Source organism: Nannobrachium achirus (assembly GCF_963921795.1).
Source record: "Nannobrachium achirus genome assembly, chromosome: 1".
Lineage (NCBI taxonomy): Eukaryota > Metazoa > Chordata > Actinopteri > Myctophiformes > Myctophidae > Nannobrachium > Nannobrachium achirus.
The window spans coordinates 4,678,063-4,700,552 of NC_137810.1; the positions used below are offsets into that span (position 1 = coordinate 4,678,063).

General features: G+C 43.4%; 1 protein-coding gene across 1 annotated transcript in view; it reads left to right on the forward strand.

Moving 5' to 3' along the window:
- The window catches only part of plppr3b (phospholipid phosphatase related 3b), a gene marked incomplete at both ends in the record, with an annotated part of 25,298 nt that extends 10,560 nt beyond the window's left edge, over window positions 1-14,738 (forward strand). Inside the window, 8 exons of the mRNA XM_080752874.1 lie at window positions 61-167; window positions 1,594-1,777; window positions 2,210-2,334; window positions 3,809-3,944; window positions 8,890-9,120; window positions 10,235-10,485; window positions 13,238-13,386; window positions 14,425-14,738. Coding sequence (XP_080609000.1) covers window positions 61-167; window positions 1,594-1,777; window positions 2,210-2,334; window positions 3,809-3,944; window positions 8,890-9,120; window positions 10,235-10,485; window positions 13,238-13,386; window positions 14,425-14,738 — 1,497 coding nt within the window. The remainder of the gene's footprint in view (window positions 1-60; window positions 168-1,593; window positions 1,778-2,209; window positions 2,335-3,808; window positions 3,945-8,889; window positions 9,121-10,234; window positions 10,486-13,237; window positions 13,387-14,424) is intronic.
- Between the last annotated feature and the right edge of the window lie 7,752 nt (window positions 14,739-22,490).

Sequence of the window (22,490 nt, forward strand, 5' to 3'; positions counted from 1 at the left end):
TCCTCTAGGGGCAGGGTTATAGGGTTAGTAATGGTGTGTAATGTCCTCTGTGTCCTCTAGGCTCCCATGGAGGGCCTGGTGGGCTCCTGCAGACCCCTGCAGAGAGAGAAGGACTCCATGGACACCCTGAAGAGGGCCAGCGTGGACGTGGAGCTGCTGGCTCCCAGGTACGTTAATAAGAGCATCAACTGAAGACACAAGTCCTGATCTGTGCCTCATCCAGGAGACCCATGGGGAAGGAGATGATAATTAGTTAACTATACTAACCAGGTCTCTGCCCCCACCATACAGATGATAATTAGTTAACTATACTAACCAGGTCTCTGCCCCCACCATACAGATGATGATAAGTTAACTATACTAACCAGGTCTCTGCCCCCACCATACAGATGATAATAAGTTAACTATACTAACCAGGTCTCTGCCCCCACAATACAGATGATAATAGGTTAACTATACTAACCAGGTCTCTGCCCCCACCATACAGATGATAATAAGTTACACTATACTAACCAGGTCTCTGCCCCCACCATACAGATGATAATAAGTTAACTATACTAACCAGGTCTCTGCCCCCACCATACAGATGATAATAAGTTAACTATACTAACCAGGTCTCTGCCCCCACCATACAGATGATAATAAGTTAACTATACTAACCAGGTCTCTGCCCCCACCATACAGATGATAATTAGTTAACTATACTCAGTGTTGGGGAAGTTAAAGTTACATGTAACTGAGTTAACTTGATGGTAACTGAGTTACATTCATATTGCTGTAACTCGTCAAGTAACTGAGATACTTTGGGGGTCATTTTTGGCTCAAGTTGCAAGTTACAAGAAGTAACAAGCCAAGTTATAATTTCACATTTAAGTTTTGTTAAGATTGACGATCAAATGTCCACAACAGATCATAATTTTCTTCTTTTTTTAACTTTATTTTAGGAACACAGATGTTTACTAAAGAAAATGTCAACCTTTTTTAAATTAAACAAAACTCAGTTGAGAGGTATACTTCTGCTGGCACGTGACTTTTTTTTGGATATTATATATTTTTTCATGTACACCAAATGTACATTCTCAATTTAACACTGAAAAAAAGGAACTCAAGTTACTCAACTTACTTTTTCTATATAACTTGAAACTTTATAAGTTACATTTCTCCAGGGATGTAACTTTAACTTGATCAAGTTACTGCCATGGTGAGTTACTTGTAACTGTACAAGTTACGTTTTCAAAGTAACTTCCTCAACACTCTAGAGGAGTCCCACGGGGAAGGAGATAATGGGCTGTATTTTACCAGCTCTTATGCCTTAACTTAAAGGCCTGTCCATACTGTCTCCAACCACAAACTTGTCGTTGGAGAGTTCAGACTTTCTGACGTGCAGCTTTCAGAACTCTAATTCGGGGTAATGCTTTTCATAAGATGTGAGTGACGTCATTTTGTAGTTAAAACCGACCTTTCTGACAAAGAGCTTGGTGGTTGGAGACAGTATGGACAGGCCTTTAAGTTAAGGTATAAGAGATGGACAATCAAAATAGAGTTATAAATATAATATATACTAATAATAGTAATATACTAACCGGCCACTAGGAGTCCCATGGGAAAGGAGATGATGGTGACCTTCAGCAACACGCTGCCCAGGGCCAGCATCAACGTCAACGGGGTGCTGGGGGGCGGGGCCGACACAGCGGGGGAGGAGCATCCGCATCATCACCCCGCCCACATGTCCGCCCACTCCACCCAGCCCGTCCAGAGACGACTGAAGGCCGTGCAGGTAGCCATGTGTTTACTGTGCAAATTACTGCATTCAGTTGTCCTGTCGCCTGTTGTCCTCGACAGAATGCAGTCTGTTTTATACTAACGTTTTTTTTTTTTTTTTTCAACTACATTTCCAGGTTAGTGTACCAATTTCATTCAAGCAGGCGACAATACTCAGGATAATCAAGTGAAATTGAAAGTGGTGAAACATAAACAAAGTAAAAAATAATCACACAAGCATAAGAACTAGGAGGTAAAACACTAAGGTGGCATATCAACCTGTCGGTCCGAGCCCTTCAGGTTCATATGCCACCACCGCTATCGTGTCGGAGGCATATTAACCAGTCGGTCTCCTATCACTCCATAATCACCGCTGAGCGAGATGTTATCCCTTACATATCTATGGATGTGACAATAACGGTGCTTGTGTGGTTGTGGTGTCGCGCAGGTGCCCATGGACCCCCTGCGCGCCCAGCAGCTGGTCTCTGAGTGGAAGCAGAAGTCCATGGAGATGCGAGGAGTGGAGCTGGACAGGAGGTCCATGGAGATGAGAGGAGTGGAGCTGGACAGGAGGTCCATGGACCAGCGGGGAGGAGGAGGAGGAGGGGAGGTGGAGAGGGAGGCCAGTGAGGAGGGCTCCTCTGAGGTGGGCTCCTCCTCCCTGGGCACTGACGATGGAGGAGGCTCCAGTCTGAGCTCCCAGGTACAACATCGCCATTTACGATATTATCGCAACAATCAAAATTATCCTGGGGCGGAACGTTTGCCAAAAAAATTGCAGATCTACAAGCTCTACAAGTTGTGACGCGTTGTGAGCTTGTAGATCGGCTACTTGTTGACTTTTTCGTTAATGCCCTATAGTATGTACCCTAACCCTAACCCTGAACTAGTTTGTTGAAGCTTATTCATTGTAATGATCAAAATCGCTATGACCGCGTCTCACCGTACCGGCCGCGGCCGTACTGCGCCGCATCGCGCCGCACTGCATGTCTATGTAAGCCAACACTAGTAATCCACATAGCGATTCTTTTTATCATTTCAACAAAAATGTTCACTGTGTATTCATTCTATCGTGTTCCAAAATGTTCCTATTTATCATGACAAAGCAAAAAATAAAATACAAATAAATATCAATTTAAAACTAAGCTCTTCCCATGTATGTGGATGAAAGAAAGAGGACATTGTCCCACTGCATATCTCCGCATGTCATGCATCATGTAGCAAACAAGAAGGATTTTTCTGGTTGGCCAGTCAGGGACCAACCTGAAGGCTGACAAAGGGTGAATTCAGTTGTCCTTGGTAGTCATGGCTGCCAGTTCCCACCTGATGTTGTGTGTGAGTCCAGACTGCTCCAGACCGTACTGAATAACTGCTAGCTTACATAACGTCTTCAGGCTAGGACTCAAGTCTAAGACATACAGTTCAGGTTTTTTGCGTCCTCCAAAGAGGATGATATGATCTCCCATCATGCAACAGCACATATTATGCGTTGGGCCCGGTCCTTTCCCCTTGGGCTCAACCTTCTTCCAGGAGAAGTTCTCTGGACTGAATTTCCAAAAACCTTTGAAGTTCTGGCTAAATGTCTGTCCAAATATGTACAGCTCTCCATTGTAGGTAAAGGCTAAATGATCCTCACGTCCTTCTGGACGAGGATGTGCAGAAGTTGTGTCCATTCAGCAGTTGGTCTCTGTGTCAAACACTGGTGTTGTTGTAGTACCCCCCGTCCCTCCAGCCTCCAAATACAAACATCTTTGTCCCGATGATGGTGGCAGAGTGACGTGATGTAGTAGGAGGTGGAGTTCCTCTGGTGTTAATTAAAGACCAGACCATTGTTCTGGTGTCCAACTTGTAGATGTCATTACTGTATCCAGTCTGGGTCCATCCTCCATGAATAAACATGATCTTTCCCAAGACACAGGCTGAGTGGTTGCACCTCCACTCTTTGATGTGGACGCGAACCATCGGTTCGCGTCCACATCAAATGCATAAAGCACATTGCAGTAAGGATACCCTCCCCAGACGTAAACTGTATATTCTACCAGCACAGCTGTCTGGCCATCACGCCTGAATGGAACCTCAAGGTGACATCCTTCTCTGCCAGGCGTCACTGGGGTCAGCTTCCTCCAGAGCAAAGACACTGTGTTGAAGATGTGCACATCAATCTGATCCTCTTCGCTAAAACGGTCAACTCCAAAGGAATACACATTGTGTCTCACTGTCACAGCAGTTTGATTGGCTGTCTCTGGTCCTCTCATACGTACCGTCCAGCGTAACATGACTCACACATGACTCACAACAGTACGGTTGCTGATAAATACCATTGGTCGATCAGATGCTATCGGTCAAGTGCTGATGTGTAAAAGAATTGAACATTCGGCGTCACCTGAACAATAGATATGTTCAGAGGCACCAACGTTATGCATAGTTTGTCCAATCCATGAAGATGATGCCTGTTAATCTCCCTAATATGGTAAATTGATCACCATAGCAACAAGGTCTGATTGTCCGGAAGTCAAATGTTTACTTTTGATGGACTTGAGACGGCGCTATTGGCGCTGGCTTGACGAACATTCAACGTCACGGCAGATCACTGTATTCACTCTGTCAAGGTGCCAACTTGGTCCTTGTGCCTGAAATGTGGAATTCAGGCCCTCCCCAGCCCATGGAATTCAGGCCCAGCCCTGGCCCATGGAATTCAGGCCCAGCCCTGGCCCATGGAATTCATGCCCAGCCCTGGCCCATGGAATTCAGGCCCAGCCCTGGCCCATGGAATTAAGGCCCAGCCCCGCCCCTGGCCCGTTTGGTGCCGCTGTTTACAGCCCGAAGCCTGGCACCTTATTTATTTAACTAGAAATACTGTTCCCACGAAACAGTGTAGGCTCGCTGCCCCCTCATTGGCTAAAGGCCCTGCCTTTGTACTGTAGGCCAGTTTTTTTGAGGAGAATAAACTTGACCTATTAAGTTTTGGTACAACATACTGGTCTCATCTTTCAGCAAGCCCAAAGATTTCATGTTCGTGTTGTTATTTCTATCAGGTTACAATTGTTGGCGGTGACTTTGCTCCCCATTGTCTAAAGGCCCTGCCTTGGGACTGTCGGACAGTTTTTTTGAGGAGAATAACCTTAGAATAACCCATTGGCCAAGGGCCCTGCCTTTGTACTGTTGGTATTTTTTTGTTGTTGTGTAGAATAAACTTGACCTATAAAGATTTAGTATAACAGAGGGGGCGTAAAGTATAACATAACATACTGATGTAACATACTGGTCTCGAGCCAACGTGTTGTTGTTATTTATATCAAGTTGCACTTATTGGTGATGATGTCACCTAGAACGCTGCTCCTCATTGGCCAAGAGCTCTGCCTTTGTACTGTCAGTAGTTTTTTTGCGAAGAATAAACTTGACCTATAAAGATTTGGTGTAACATACTGGTCTCGCCTTTCAGCGAGCCCACGACTAACACATGTTACTGTATATCCGCTAAGCAGAAAATTTGACATTGATAATAAATTGTCGGCTTGCCGTGGTTACAAACTAGCCTCGTTAGTTACAAACCGTCTCATAACATACAGAGAATGGTCCAGTTTACTAAAGACCCATCCCGTAATGAACTGATACGGGGGGGGAGGGGGAATCGATATGAATCACACAGCCATTTATTTGAGAAATGACGGCGATTCTACACACAGTGGTGCTCCTACTTTTCTCGTTTTGCTGTGTACGCAATGTGTGACAGTTTTGGGTCTAGAAAAGCCCTCAGCTCAATGCGGCCGTCGGCTCATTGGCTAATGTACTCATGACATGACCAATGAGAGTAGTGTTGCTATGGATACGTGAGATAACCCATAGCCTAGAGTGCTGCCTTCAGTGCCTTCCACACACACCCTCCATCCTAGCTGCGCACACACTGAGACGTCATGCTCTAGTCTAGTGTGAAATCCACTGCGCAAAATGTTCCGATCATAGTTCTGAGTACTTGGACACTCAGCTGGCTCAATTAAGCAAACTAGAAAAGATGCAATTGGAAATTAAAAGCGTGGTTGCTGACGGTTGCTGACGTGACTATATTCTGCTGTCATGTGAAGCTCCACCAATTGATTCCCTATTGATTCCCACTCCCATTGATTCCCTATTGATTCCCACTCCCATTGATTCCCTATTGATTCCCACTCCCATTGATTCCCTACAGATTCCCACTCCCATTGATTCCCTATTGATTACCACTCCCATTGATTCCCACTCCCATTGATTCCCTACTGATTCCCACTCCCATTGATTCCCTATTGATTCCCACTCCCATTGATTCCCTATTGATTCCCACTCCCATTGATTCCTTATTGATTCCCACTCATCGATTCCCTACTGATTCCCACTCCCATTGATTCCATATTGATTCCCACTCCCATTGATTCCCTATTGATTCCCTATCCCGGACAGAAGTCGTTGTTGCCCTACTGGCAAACACACTAACTAGAAATTTAGTTATTTAGGTTATTCTGGGAAATTGCGAGTGTGGTTGCCTAATGCCTATCTACAACTTTCCAACATCCCAACGTGCATTGCGCAGAATGTGCAGGCAGCTCCCGGCACGGCACCGCAGCCGAGAGTGATCTACAAGCTCACAACGGTTGCATCTGCGACGCGACGTGAGCTTGTATGTCTGCTGTTAACCGGAAGTGTCCCGCAAATAATGCTACAGTAAATTCTCGCGGAAACAAGTGGATATATTGTAGCCAAATAGTCATGTGGGGCACTGTACTATATTGATAGTTGTGCCTAAGGACACATTATGTGTATATGTCATAGTATATAAGAGAACCAGCACATTCGAGACGCGGAGCACTCGTGATGCGGCACGGGGCGGAGCAAGCGGTCGCCACAACAACGTATTCCAGGCGGTGCGCCGCTCTATTGTCCACGACACTGCGAGCGGCTACCGAAGCCCCCCTGTATCCACGAAGCCCAAACGAGTTACGAGGCCCCCCTGGGTCCACGAAGCCCCAAGCGGCGCGAAGGCCAGCGGACCTTGGTCCTGCTCTTCGCCCCCGAGCGCCGCAGGCGCGAGTGGCCGCGAAGAGCGGGCCAGGGCCGCGCGGCCGGCGGAGCGCCGCGCGAGTTACGAAGCCGTGGTGAATGCAATCATTATATTTATGCCCAGGCCGTAAGGCCTGGGCAAGCGCACGTTAAACGCCCTGTCCAAGTGACTACAATGGAGCTAATGGCTAGGCTAGGCTAGGCTAGGCTAGGCTAGGCTAGGCTAGGCTAGGCTAGGCTAGGCTAGTAAATAAAGAGTAAACACTTCCGGTCTGCGGCGAGTTCAAAGCGTGACGTAACTCTCTTATCCAGTGGCTGACGTCGCCATCTGGTGGTGATTAGTGTGTGGTGAACGTCAAAACGAGTGCTCCTTGACAACTTTTACTGGTTTCTTGAACATACTGTAACATATATATATATATATATATATATATATATATATATATAATTTGTTCCGTTTCTTGACATACCTTGCTCTTACTGTACTCCGTTCTTGTTTTTTTTTTTTTTTATCTTTATCTTTTTTCTTACTCTGTACTTTGTAAATAACCTTATACTGCTGTGCTGCCTCTGGGCCTCTATACAGGAGGAAAATACCCAGAAAAACGTTTTTCTTCTGGGTATTTAAGTAGGATGTGAGGGGTCTAACTAGGGGTTTATCATGATGCTGAATCCATTGCAAGCATTTGTTTTGCACAAAAAAAACATTCCTTGGGCTATAAATGGCCTCAGAAAACGATGCATGTATAGGTGAGCATTCATGTTAGTCGGAGCCCGAATGTCGCAGACTCGGGCGCCCTAGCTAAATCATTAGAGCATACCCTGGGCTACATCTATGCAAAATGTGGCGCTTTTAGACTAATTAGCACAAACTTACCATGTCATCTCCCTAACGCCCCCGACTACTATGTGCAGCTCAACCAATCCTCAAGCTATAGCACCACCCCCCCATTGAACTCAATGGACTTACTATAGTCTGGACTGTTTATCCAGGAAAATAATAAGACAGCTAGACTAGAACTATAATGTGTTTCCCCTCCTGGGCACCCACACTAACTAACAGATGGACATAAAATAGTGACAGTGTTAAGCGAGCAGTGCTATTTATGAGTTAATGTTTCATTAAAAATCACAACCAGTGTGAAGTGAGAGGTGCTATTCATGAGTCAGTTTCATTAAGCGTCCCGCAATGCTTGGCCAACGTGGGATTGGACGGCCGGACTGGACATACATACAAACAGAGCAGGGGACAAACAGACAACGCCAGGTGTGAGAGCGGTTAGCACCACAAAAAAAAAAAAGAAAAAGAAAAGGAAAATTTGAAATTTCCAGTTCAATTCTGAAAATATAACCAAATAGGAAACGTACATCGTGAAAATAAGAAGAGTGACATTTTAGTCGAGAACATCACTGCTGCACGAGAGGTTTACCTGGCTTACACGCAAGTGTAGCACTATTTTGTAAACTTTGGGTCTATAATGACAGATGTTCAGAGTCTTGCTCAAGGGCTCTTCAACATTAACTCTGGGGGAGCCCGGGATCGAACTGGGAACCCTTCGGGAACCCTCCGTGTTCCAATGACGGTTTCTCTACCTCTGAGCCAAAGCCGCCCCATGTATGAGTATGAGTTATGAATCCATTATTGCGACCGCCAGGTCGCAGTTACCATCAAAACCTCGACCAGCTGTCCGTCAGTCAGTCCGTCAGTCAGTCCGTCCATCAATTCTCACATGGCCCTCTTCTAGCGCCACCATGAGGCTGATTCTTGCTGAACACATTTTTGGACACTGCTCCTACAAATCGGTACACACTTGCTCTAGACTCTAGACATGGATCTGTCCCATTTAGCCCCACCTTCAGGCTGATTTTTTTAAACACATTTTTGGACACTGCTCCTACAGATTTTGCCCTACAATCACACAAATCGGTACACACTTGCTCTAGACTCATGTCATCAACATGGATCTGTCCCATATAGCGCCACCATCAGGCCGATTCTTTCAAACACATCTTTGGACACTGCTCCTACACATGTTCCCCTAAAATCCCCGCTGCGACCCAACAAAGCTGCTACATTGTTTCCTGTGCTCCCCTCAGGTGCCGGTGTACCCGCCCACGGTGCAGCCGGCCCGCCGCTCCGCCACCCCGCCAGGAGGGGGCGCCAGAGCCGTGGCCACCCCGAGGCCCCCGCAGATGCCCGAGGCGGGGGGGCCCCCGCCCGTGTCCCCCAAGAGCGCCCTGACCCGCGCCAAGTGGCTGGCCATCACCGAGAAGACGGGGGCGGGCCGAGGGGGCGGGGCCACCAACCAACAGCCACGACTCATGCAGGCACGGGACTTTTATTATTTTATTTTACGCCATTAAAACCCATTTAGGCCTAGAATTATTGAATGCTTTAACCAGTGAGAAATAGCAGATATACAAGATATACAAGCTATCACAGCGCGGCACTCGGTGCCGCGCTGTGAGCTTGTATATCTGCTATTTTTCAATAGTTAAAGCATAAAATAATGATACGCAATAATGTGTACCCGTTCGAAATGGCTTAAAGGAGAATTCCAGACTAGCGCTTCTCTCTCTCTATATATATATATATATATATAAACTCAAAAAGAAAGGAAACTTGATTCGGTCCATTATATCTCCCCTTTAGTAATACCAATTTGTATTGTGTTTTATATCATTTTCATCGTTGATTTGTCACCTTTACAATAAGGTACAGTTTGTAAGCATCGGGCATTCGTGGAATGAGCACCACAAGCAAACGTGTGGGTAGCGCCGACCCAAAAATTGCCAGTATTCGGTCCATTATATCTCCCCTTTAATTATGCCAAATGGTAATGTGTTTGATAGCATTGTTATCGTTGATTTGTCACCTGTACAACAAGGTACAGACTGTACGGAGGTACAGACAGAGCCAAACGTGTGGGTAGCGCCCCTCCAAAAAAAAATCAAAATGTTCTTTTGGTGTTTACCTTTGTTGCTTGGTTCATTGAATGATTGTACTCTCCCACAGTAATAAGGACAAGAAAAAAACAACACATATTGGCCATTTTTACGCTTTGTTAATTTTAAGCTCAGTGTCAGGGAAGCCCAAAAGGAGAGTAAATACCAGCGGAACAGTAGAGTATATTGCAAGCCAAGTTGGGAAAACCTTGGTCGGCGCTACCCACACGTTTGGCTGTGTAGCTCAGGCCTCGAATGGGTAAGGTCAATAATTCGGCTCTGAATGACGCCAAAATAGTTTAGACAGAGCCAAACCAAAATAAATTAGGCTCTAAAGTGGAGTATGAATCCACCCTAAGCCCATATCTGGGATATATTATGGAGGAGTAATATGTAACTAGTAATGCATTTTAAACAGAGTAGGCTAATAGTAACTACTAACTAGTAATCCATTTTAAAAGTATAATATGTAAATTGCAACATTATTCTCACGCAGGTCATCGCCATGTCCAAACAGCAGGGGCTCCTCCCCTCCTCGTCCGCGGACACGCCCAGATCCTCCGAGACCACGCCCTCTCCCGGCAGGACCTCTCCGGGGTTGGCCGCTTACGCCACGGTGGCCTCGCCCTCTCCCGGCAGGACCTCCCCGGGATTGGCCGCTTACGCCACGGTGGCCGACGCCCACGGCCACGCCCACCACCACCCTGTGGTCCAAGCCCCGCCCCCTCCACCTCCCTCCCACCCGAGGTTAGGACAGTTAAAGATGTTTCATTATAGTTTCGTTTTAGTTGGTTTATTCTAATTCAGTTCCTTTTATTAGGTTTTTCGAGTGGGTTTGCTAGTTTTGATGTGTTTAATTTTTTGCGACAACGCAAGCAGGCTATTATTTTACTTTTTTATTAGTTTTAGTGTTAGTAAACATACTAGTAAAAAGTAAACCGACTAGTAAACATACATTTAGGCCCTAACCGGGTCGGGTCTGGTAGAGTCAGGTATGGGAAGAATTTGATAACTATCACAGAGTAAAAGTAATATAAACTAGAAAAGAACATTTCCAAGAAATTTTAAGTGTGCCTGCAGCTCGCTAAGTCTGTGCAACCTTGTGTAGCGGTTGGTGTTAGCATTAGCGTTACATTTTTTAACATTAGCATTTTTTGCATAAGCTTTAACATTATGGTTCTTCATATGACACCACCCACAGCCATTTCGACTAATTAGTGGCGTTTTGGCGCATTTTTGGCCGTTATCACGGGTCGCACTTTAACGACAGTTTTTTTGAGAAAAAATTGTTTTGTGAGAAAAAAATTGTTTTGTGAGAAAAAAAAAGTTTTTTGAGAAAAAAAAATTTTGAGGAAAAAAAATTTTTTGAGAAAAAAAAATTTGAGAAAAAAAATTTTTTGAGAAAAAAAAAATTTGAGAAAAAAAAAATTTTTGAGAAAAAAAAAAAAATTGAGAAAAAAAATGTTGAGAAAAAAAAAATGTTGAGAAAAAAAAATTGAGAAAAAAAAAATTTGAGAAATTTTTTTTTTGAGAAAAAAACATTTTTGAGAAAAAAAATTTGAGAAAAAAAAAATTGAGAAAAAAAAAGAATTATGATACCAGCCGCGAGTCTGTACGACAAACGGTTCATGAGTTATAGAGGCACTTCCTGTTTGGCGAAGGACACTTCCTGTTACAGAGGGGGCGGGGCTTAATCAATTACAGCTCATCCCTATTGGCCGGAAAAAGACCAAAGTTGTGTGTGCATTTTAAAGTTTAAATCACGTTGCTAGGCAAAAGTATGGCAGAGTTATGTGGCGCCAAAGTTTCTGGGTTTTTTTCGGAGTCCCCCATTCTAAGTCAATGGGGTTTTTGGGCGTAGTTTTTTGCGAATTACATCGCAATCGTATCGCGGATCGGAAAGAAAAAAAAAATTGAGAAAAAAAAAAATTTGAGAAAAAAAAAATTTGAGAAAAAAAAATTTTTTGAGAAAAAAAAAATTTGAGAAAAAAAAATTGAGAAAAAAAATTTGAGAAAAAAAATTTGAGAAAAAAAAAATTGAGAAAAAAAAAGAATTATGATACCAGCCGCGAGTCTGTACGACAAACGGTTCATGAGTTATAGAGGCACTTCCTGTTTGGCGAAGGACACTTCCTGTTACAGAGGGGGCGGGGCTTAATCAATTACAGCTCATCCCTATTGGCCGGAAAAAGACCAAAGTTGTGTGTGCATTTTAAAGTTTAAATCACGTTGCTAGGCAAAAGTATGGCAGAGTTATGTGGCGCCAAGGTTTCTGGTTTTTTTTCGTAGTCCCCCATTCTAAGTCAATGGGGTTTTTGGGCGTAGTTTTTTGCGAATTACATCGCAATCGTATCGCGGATCGGAAAGAAAAGTAATAGCACACCATTCCCGGCCGAGCCGCACATTTTGATGTATATATTGCGGGGGTGGCGTAAATTGTGCGGCAGTTATTACGTGCCGAAGTTTCCCCCATTCTAAGTCAATGGGGTTTTTTGGCGTCGTTTTTTGCGAATTACGTCGCAATGGTAACGCGGATCGGAAAGAAAAGTAATAGCACACCATTCCCGGCCGAGCCGCACGTTTTGATGTATATATTGCGGCGGTGGCGTAAATTGTGCGGCAGTTATTACGAGCAGAAATTTGCAAGAACATTACTTACTTACTTACTGACTGACTTAAGTATGGCGGATTACAATAAGTGTTCTGCTATTGCATAGCAGGCACACTTAATTATAACAAAAATCTCTATTCTTTTTCCATTGAGCCGACTAACTAGCTTACATTTTAGGCCCTACCCTACCCTAAATGTTGGGTCTGTTTGGGCAGAATTTTAGAACTCTAGTTCCCATGCAATAGGCCTATACAAGTGGAGAGTCAGTCTCTCCACTCAGGGAACCTGGGTTACAATGTAACCTTTGGTTATTTGTCAGGTGCAGGATGCAAAAAGGTCAGAGTAAGTAGGGCTGTCACAATTATTACATAATCGTCTAATCGCAATTATTTGAGGTAATCGCATTTTTTTGCATAATCGTCATAATGGTTTCCATGTTGAGAAATAATAATATTAATATAGTTACAAACACTTTCAAAAAGTCGTGGAAATAGCAGATCTACAAGATTGCGAAGCGTCACAAGCTTGTAGATCGTCTATTTCCACTATCAATGTTATTTTTTAAGTATAAAATTGTCAAATATGTCAGTAATTTCTATGTATATTTAAGTTGTGTCATGATTGCCATGTGCAACTTCAAAGCCTAAAAGCCAAACAGAAATGTAATTGTCAACGACATACACAATTAAATCGTTAATCGCAAGTATTTGAGTGATAATTAATCGTCATGAAAAATGTCATAATCGTGACAGCCCTAAGAGTAAGTGGACCTATTGTGTAAAAACAACTCCACAAAAGATACTTAAAAAAAGTTGTTTTTCTTTTTCAATTCTAGTTTGTTATTTCGTTAGTTTTACGTTAACTATACTAACCTCACTCCTTCCACAGCGTGACCCCGCCCCCCCTCTCCTCCTCCTCGACCAATGGGAACCCGTGGGAGTGGCGGGGCTCGTCGCCGGCGGCCAATGGGAGCGGAGGAGGAGACCACCACCACCGAGACCCCCGCGATACCTACGACCTCAACAGCCACAGTCGAGGTGAGTAATATGAATATCCCTGATGTCATCGATGTATATCACCCTGAGGCATCTTACTAGGACAGACTTAAAGGGATATTTCACTTTCAAAAAAACTTTTGGTAAGTTTATCATCTAATCAGGCTTTTATGAACACCCTGAACAGTTTTTAATTAGCTTGATTCAATATTTAGATATTGTATGTAAATGTTACCAGGCCCTCCAGGCCCAGGACCTCTCCCCAAACACACCCATTGTAACTTCAAACTTCATTTTAACCATGATAGATTCATTAAAAACACCCATTATTTTTTCTGGTTACTCATACTACCCTCCTAATACGTGAGCAGGCCGTGTTTTTTCAAAAACTTTTTTAATTTTTTTTTCCCCCCAAATAATTATTAAAAATAAATGAAAAGGTTTATGGATAAAACATGGCCTGCTCACGTATTAGGAGGGTAAAACGAGTCACCAGAAAACATAATGTGTGTTTTTAATGAATCTATCATGGTTAAAATGGAGTTTGAAGTTACAATGGGTGTGTATGTAGAGAGAGGCCCTTCCACTGCTCCCTGTTGAAAGTGGAATATCCCTTTAAATTAATCACTACCATAATGACTGTCATATGAATTCAAAGTAACTGTTATGAGACTGCAGGGAAGATCATCGGAGTAGGACAACTCCCCTCTCTGCAGTCCATTTATGAGCAGACCACACTAAGACAGGCTCAAAAAATAATGAGTGATGCTACCCATGTTTTACATGGAGAATTTGTACTTCTGCCCTCTGGCAGAAGGTACAGTGAACCTATATGGCACTATGTTAGGTTTAAAAAATCCTTTGTCCCTGTGTCAACTAAAATGAAATAGAATTGACAGTGATATTGACAACTACTTTGTGTGCACTGTAATGTTGTGTCCCCCCTCTGTACTGAATGTATTTCTAGTATTGTCATTGATGTTTTATGTGTGGCTGCAGTAGGGGTGAAAGCCCAAGCTAAATTTCCCTTGTGGACAATAAAGTTTACCTTGACCTTGACTTATGCACTTTGTCCTCCAGGGGACAGCGCGGCCCGCGGCAGCAGCTTCCGGCCGCACTCCCAGCCACAGTTCCACCATCACCACCACCACAGTGGGACCGCCTCCCCGGAGGCGGAGCTACACCTCCCTCCGCCCCCGCTCCTCCCCCCGGGAGGGGGGGGAGGCGACGGCCACTCCTCGCTACAGCAGCAGCAGCAGCAGCAGCATCGTGCGGTCGCCAGGGAGTCAAGCGTTCGGCGCAAGACGGCGCTCGTGCTCCTGGACCGCGAGTTCGTGGAGCAGGACGCCTACTACAAGAAGGTCCGCGACGCGGGACGGAGATACAACAACTAGGATTGTTTGTTCGTTCCTTCGTCTGGGTTTTTAGATCCTTTGGACGGAGATACAACAACTAGGATTGTTTGTTCGTTCCTTCGTCTGGGTTTTTAGATCCTTTGGACGGAGATACAACAACTAGGATTGATTGTTTGTTCGTTCGTTGGGTTTTTTAGATCCTTTGTTCGCCAGAGTTGAGACGTCATCCGATCCTCCTACTGCCAGCGTTCAGAGAGTTTTCCTTTTTTTCACTAACCTTTGAAGAATCATAGAATATTACGAGTCGCCATGGTCCGCTCCACAGATGGTCTTTGAATAGTCTCTCGTAGCCAGACAACTATTCTACAATCTCTGAATGCTATATAGAGTCTGGAACGGCAGCTCCCGAACAGCGAGTATCGGAAGTAGCCACTGCTGCACGGAACTGTAGTCCCACTGGAAACATAACAGAAGCACACTCGCACAGACAGAGTCATTCGAGCGGCATATTCTTGTTATGGGTGTCTAGTTTAAGAAAACATTTGAAAACATCAAGGAAGTAACACCAACAACACCAGAGAAAGATGAAATAACATCCCAAAAAATGTTGAAAGAAGACATAGCGCTTCCAGTAGGACATGTTATTGCTACTGCACCAAGGGAGCGGTTGCGTCACATCCGCTCTATCTCGCACTCATCGTATCTATTTCCGTGCCCCAGACTGTATGCCGGGAGCATTTCCAAATCGCGGAGGCAACAGTCTGGCCACGCGAGACTAGTCTTTGAAGGTCAGGAAGGAAAAAGTAATGTGGCCCGGTGGCAATTTATATTCCAATGCAAAGTTACAGGCAGCTGACTGCAGGCTGGTTGAGTGACACGTTGCCGTTGGAATGCATAGTACGGCACTTTTATAAAAATAAAACACACAGAATGACTGAATGTTCACATCACCTCAATACTGCCCCTTCTGGCCATAAGGGGTTGGAGCGGTTTACAAAGAGGGGGCTGTCGCTAGAGAGAATGGAACGAAAGTAAAAAAATAAATACAAATAAAAACATACGGATAAAAGATATTTCAATTCATGAGATTAACGTACTGTACCGTTATTATTATTATTATTGTGTAGTCACGTGATCCACGTGGTCCAGGGAGTGACAAAAGCAAACGATGAATCATAGTTTAGCAAACAGCGCCATCTAGCGTAAAACAAACAAACAAAAAAAAACTTGTCATGTTTCGTCAAGGATTGACTTTGGTCATATTCCGTCTTTGGTGGTCAATGAAAGGCCTTAAATAGTGACACCTGGTGGTCATTAGCAGCGTGAGCAGTGAGCTTTAGAGGCGAGCGTGGCTGGATCTCTCTCTCTCCGGTAGAGAAAGGTTGTGAAACCCATGTTTGTTTTTTGTTTTTGTTTTTTTAATAGGGCTGCTCCTCGACTACAGACTTTATTAGTGGACCAAAAGGGTCGGCCTTCTCTTCAACAGGAGGTTCGGGACCCCTAGAGGAGACTCAGAGCTACTACAAGGGGTCCACAAGGTTTTATTATTAATATTTTTACATTAACCACTTGTATCCTAGCATCCCTTTTCTGGGGGGAAACATGGAAAAAACTGTCTTCAAAGCTGCACAACGCGGACACGTTGTGAGCTTTGTAGACAGCTTATTTTCAGCAAAGAAATTTAGCATAGAGGGGGGGGGGGTTTAAGTGGTTAAATGTCTGAAAAACTAAAACAAAAACTATATTTAAACTGTCAAACAAGTCTATGAAGCTATCTATGAAATATATGGAGAAAGACTAATTTATGAATTTATTTCATGTGATGTAGTGGGGGTCCCTGCTTCATCTCCCTCTCCTTTAAGGGGTCCTTGAGGCCTGAAGAAGGTTGAGGACCCCTGGACTTAACGGGTTATTGGGACCGCTGCGTCGTTGCTCAGAGGAGGACGGCGCTACGACGTGGTTCGGAAGGAAGTTGCAAAACGGCAACGGTATTTGGACGGTCGCGTCGCCGGCCGCGACGTTGTCGTCACGGCAACGCTGGAAGACGGACGGAAGGATTGTAAAAGGTTCATCGCTGGAAGCACATCACGAAGAGACGACCAAAAAGATAAAACAACGAGTACACAACATGCAGTGCTACACACAGTGTTGGGGAAGTTACTTTGAAAGCGTAACTTGTGCAGTTACAAGTAACTCACCATGGCAGTAACTTGATCAAGTTAAAGTTATACCCCTGGTGAAATGTTACTTATAAAGTTTCAAGTTACATAGAAAAAGTAACTTAGTTACTTCAAGTTACTTTTTTTCAGCGTTAAATTGAGAATGTACATTTGGTGTACATGAAACAAAATATAATATCCTACAAAAAAGTCACAGGCCAGCAGAAATATGCCTCTCAACTGAGTTTTATGTTTTATTTAAAAAAGTTTGACATTTTCTTTAGTAAACATCTGTGTTCCTAAAATAAAGTTAAAAATATAAGAGGAAATTTGATCGTCAGTCTTAACAAAACTTAAATTTAAAATTATAACTTTGCCTGTAACTTCTTGTAACTTGTAACTTGAGCCAAAAATGACCCAAAAAGTATCTAAAAAAAGTTACTAGCAAGTTACAGCAAAATGTAACTTAGTTACGTAACTCAGTTACATGTAACTTAAACTTCCCCAACACTGTACACAACATGCAGTACTACACAACTACACAAAAACCACACAACACACAGTTGTACAGTTTGCACTCAAATTAGGTTTACTGGCAAGAATTCACAAACTGTCACTGCTGTTCTATTTGTCACAAATGCTTATTTATTTGCAAACTACTTAACACACGGGTGACTAACCGGTCATATTGGCCGATTTTGAGATCGCAAAGTGCAATAACTCTCCCCGTGAAGGTCTCATAAATTTCCCCTTCCATGACTTTTCCTAAATACTCAAGACATATGTTCTCGTTTTTTTCCCCTTCTGAAACATTTCCTAAGTATGAAATAATATATGATTATACCACTCTGACTGCATTTATCAGTCAAATTGACAGGTAAATTCTCTCTCTTCTTCTATTGTCAATAGACAATTGAACCCCCACTGGCAGCAGGGGAGGAGGTGTTGCTCTCCTGGGCAAAGAATTTAGAGAATTTACCTGTCAATTTGATTGATAAATGCAGTCAGAGTGGAAGTGATTTTTTTCAGTCACCCGAGTGTTAAACTGTAGTAAAAATGAACTATTTCACTACTCACCGAAACAAAGGCGGGTTTAATGATGTTGAAAGACTATTCTCCGCAGTAGGAAACATCTCAGAACCACACCTGTTTGCGTCAAATACAGTTTTTGACCAGAAGATGAAAATATGGAAAACCATTGTCCAGCTCAAGGGTGCCACTTACAGATCTGGTCAATGGAAAATGCCATTGACCAGATAGATCTGTCAGGTGGCGCTCTTGAGTAAATAAAATGCTATTCGTCTGAAGTACTAAAGACACTTGAAGGGGTTGAACAACGTTGAGACTGCAGTAGTCACTGCAAAGTGGCCTTTTGTGTTGAATCTGGACTCAACACATGGTGTTGTTGGTGCTACATAAATGTTCTTGTTTGATTTGTTCGTTGCGAGACAGCTCGACAGTTTGTGCATTTTGCCACAGTGACTGAACTGTGACATGAACACAGTGACTGTGTTCATATCACCTCAATACTGCCCCTTCTGGCCATAAGGGGTTGGAGTGGTTTACAAAGAGGGGACTGTTGCTATTGCTAGGTAGAATGGAACAAAAGTAAAATAAATAAATAATAATAATTCAACAAAAAATTAAAATATACAGATGAAACATATTATTTCAATACATGAGATTAACGTACCGTACCAGCCCTTTTTTGGGGCGTGCCCTAATTGTAAAAAAAAAAAAAAAAAAAAAGAAAGTGTCTAATTCTTTGTCAGATTTCAGTAAATTTCCGAAGCTCACAGCACAAACGCAAACACATGAAAAAGCGACGTGACGCACTTCGCTATTTTCCTGTTGTTTCTTTTTTAAGCCATTTCGCCACAGGGGGGCGCTGCAGCTACAGGCTATGAGGCGCTGACAGCCAGCGTTAACGAGGCTGATCAACGCTAACAAGCGTTAAACGAGGACGATGGTCAGCGCTAACGAGCGTCAACGAGGATGATCAGCGTTAAAGGTGTATTCAGTGATAATGAAAGTGGCCGGGGGTCATCTTGTCCCTTACTGGCCTTACAGCGTGGAAATGTTTAGATTGTTATGTATGATACTGATTTACTACAAGACTGTGGCATTTTATGAGTTCAGTAGTTTACAATCTAGGCATTTAGCAGACGTTCTTAATTCAGAGCGACTGTGGTTCTCAAAACTTTTATTTTGAACATCATAACTATAACATCATAACATAACTACGGCCATACTCTACCCTGATTGGTCGAGGACTGGCTGGCCACCTCTGAAAACAGAATCTAGCTATGCTCATAACACGGGCCATGGTGGAAGTCCTTATATGGTCAGCACACATTCTAGTGAGGAGAATGAATGGAAATTGTATTTTTATTTGAATGAAATACAATCACTGAATATACCTTTAACGAGCGTTAATGAGGCTGATGGTCAGTGTCGGCTAACTGGAGCTGCTTGTGTGTTTTTAACGTGATGGTGATGTTAATTAATTAACTTGGTGATTGTATTTATTACATTATTATGATGATGATGATGATGATGTGGCCTTTCTGTTGTCTATACTTGGTTTCTAATAGATAGCCTACGTAACTAGCATGTGTGTGTCTGTTATCGTGCGTGTGCGTGTGGCAGCGTGTGTGTGTGTGTGTGTGTGTGTGTATATCTCTCTGGGAATGTGTATGTTGAAAGTGCGTGTGCTAATGTGACGTGCGCAGGTGTGGGCATGCATGTGTTTGTTAGACTCATCGACAACGTTTACATTTTTAACATCTGTTAAAATGTTTAAAAAAAAAACTTCCATGACAAAACCGCACAATAACTGTATCTGTGGGGCTAACAACAAACGTTTGGCCTTGTATCAACATTTTCCATTACGGACGTCTATAAAAACAATGTTCAACTAATAATGTTAAATGATTAGTATGCTCTTATTAGTTGGGGCGAATCCGGTACTTCCGTGACCCCAAGAGGAAAGGTCCGTTGTTTTGTCAACTATTAAATAACAAATTGTCCCTCGCAAAAATGTGGGCAAAATGACAGATAGGGTCATTTTCAGGCCAACAAAACTATGGTTTAGTGATGAATCATCACTTTTCACAGTCTTTTGGGGTCCGTTTTTAGCCCATGGAATGTTTTTCATCAAAACAAATGCTTGCAATGGATTCAGAATAATTAAAAACCTCTAGTTTGACCCCTCACATGCCACTTAAAGCAGATGTTTTGGGAGTCATTTTTTTCCTTTATAGTTTAGTGTGTAGTAAGTGAATGAGACTGAAAATAACGTAGCTGTCAAACATTTTGTCCGCATTTTTGCGAGGGCCATGGGAGCTCAATTTGTTATTTAACCTTCATAGTTGACAAAACCACTGAGAAACGGACCTTTGCTCTCACGTTCACGGAAGTATCGGATTCGCCCTAACTCGCGTGGCCAGACAACTATTCTACAATATCTAGTCTGGAACTACTACACCTACCGAAAAGGAGAGACAGGAAGCTGTCATCTGTTCGTCATTTCCGTTCGCGAAAATGCATTTTCAGAAATCTTTATTTTTGTATTTCCATTTCTGCCGAAGCAGCAAAGCTATGTTTGCTTTCGGACGGTAAAGGCGAAACGGAAGCGGGGAGGAGGAGGAGGCGCGAGGAGGTTTTTCCCACTGGAGCTGAGCCCGACACGGAAGTGCTTCTCTCTGCGTTTTGGCCGTTCAATTATTGTTAATAGTTATTATTGACAGCGACAGAGGCGCGTCGTCTCAAGCGACCATGAGCCTGCACGTGTGGCCCCGCCGAGCGAGCTAAAGCGAGCGAGTTGCCAGGCCGAGCGCTGCGAAGGTCGCTTGAGCCGACTCATCGCCGTTGGAGTTGCGTACCAATAGGGACAGAATAGTAGGGATGGGTATCGTCCCCCTTTGAATCGATACGATACCTTTTTCGATACCTGGGAATCGATACGATACCATTTTCGATTAGGTAGAGCAGAGGTGATGATGTTGATCACACAGTGTGGTGGAGCGGAGAGTATAGACGTTGGATAATCATCATCATAATAAACATTATAGGCTATTGTCGGCTATTTTCCACAGTAACGAGTGTAGCCTACTAAAGCAGTCATTAAACTCTCAGTAGCCCAACTGTTACAGATGTGACCGGCCAGAGTGCGTTCCAGAGTATCGAAACAAGGTATCGTTCGTTTTTTACGTGAACCGATACCCGATAGTATCGACGTCATGCAATCGTTACCATTAAAAGTATCGCAGACGATACCCATCCCTACAGAATAGTAAATAATGTTTTAAGCGAGAGCATTTGGTTACTGGCCAATCATAGCACGTCCTTGCACAAGCTCCTCCCCCTCCTTGCCTCAGCTCCAGTAGGAATAGCACACTCGCGGAGGAGGCAGAGTTTTTTTTTTTTACTGTGGGAGCAAACAGTCTGGCTCGCCAGACTAAACTAACTGTGAGAGTAAACAGTCTGGCTCGCCAGACTAAAGGGCCCTATTTTTTTGAGACGACAGACACCGGATCATTTATTAAAAATCAATAAGAGGGGGAAATTAAAGGACGACTTCGCCATTCTCAACCCATCTTCATATAATTGGTCCTCTATAGCATGGGTCTTCAACAGGGGGTCTGGGACCCCTAGGGGGTCCTCAGAGTTGATAGGTAGGATTTTCCACCTATTAGTCTGAAAATAATCACGCAGTTGAGGAGAAAGACGTACAATGTTCTTGGTTTTATTCGTGAGAGCTCTGAAGCATACAGTAAAATCATCATCTCATATACTGAGACAAGTTCCTCCCACAACCTCAGGAAGGCTGGACCAAGGCCCTAACACCTTTGGTAGACTGAGACAAACCTCACACATGGATATTAGAGAACAACACTGTCAAAAGACTTTCAATACATTAAGCTCAGATGGTCGTTCAAAAGAGCACACACACTACATGGGGTCTGTGAGCCAAACTGGGAGAACCAGTTTGAATATGGGGGCTTCAACCATTACTCTGTCAGGTTTCAAAAGTTCAGAGAGTTTTAGAGTGAAATATAATGTTTAAAATAAACATATACAATTCCCCTTATCAAGAGTTACTACAGGGGGTCCTCCAAATCTTTGAGTGATAGAAAGATTTTTTCTCTCCTTTTTTTATATTAACCACTTGAACCCTATAGTGTCCATATTCATAGAACTTTAGCCAAAAATATCACATCTACAAGCTCACAACGCCTCGCAGCGTGAGGCGTTGTGAGCTTGTAGATCTGCTATTTTTGGCAAAGTGCTTTCATGTAGAGGGGGGAAAGAGCACACTAAGTACAGAGTGAAAGGTCAAGTTTATTAAGTATTGACGGTTCAAGTGGTTAATATTTTAAAACACAAATTGACATGAATCCAAAATACACTGATGATTGTGCTGTCAAACCCTGCTTCATCTCTCTCTCTCTCTCAACTAAGGGGTCCTTGGCCTGAAAACGTCGAAGACCCCTGCTCTATAATGTTTGTGATAAAAATGTTCTACTCGGTCTGAGTAGCGCTTACTCATCTGCGAAGAGAAAAGCCTGGGCGGGATTAAGCCTCGATCAGAGTCAGGCTATCCACCGCGGTGTAGTGCGGAGTAGTCTTT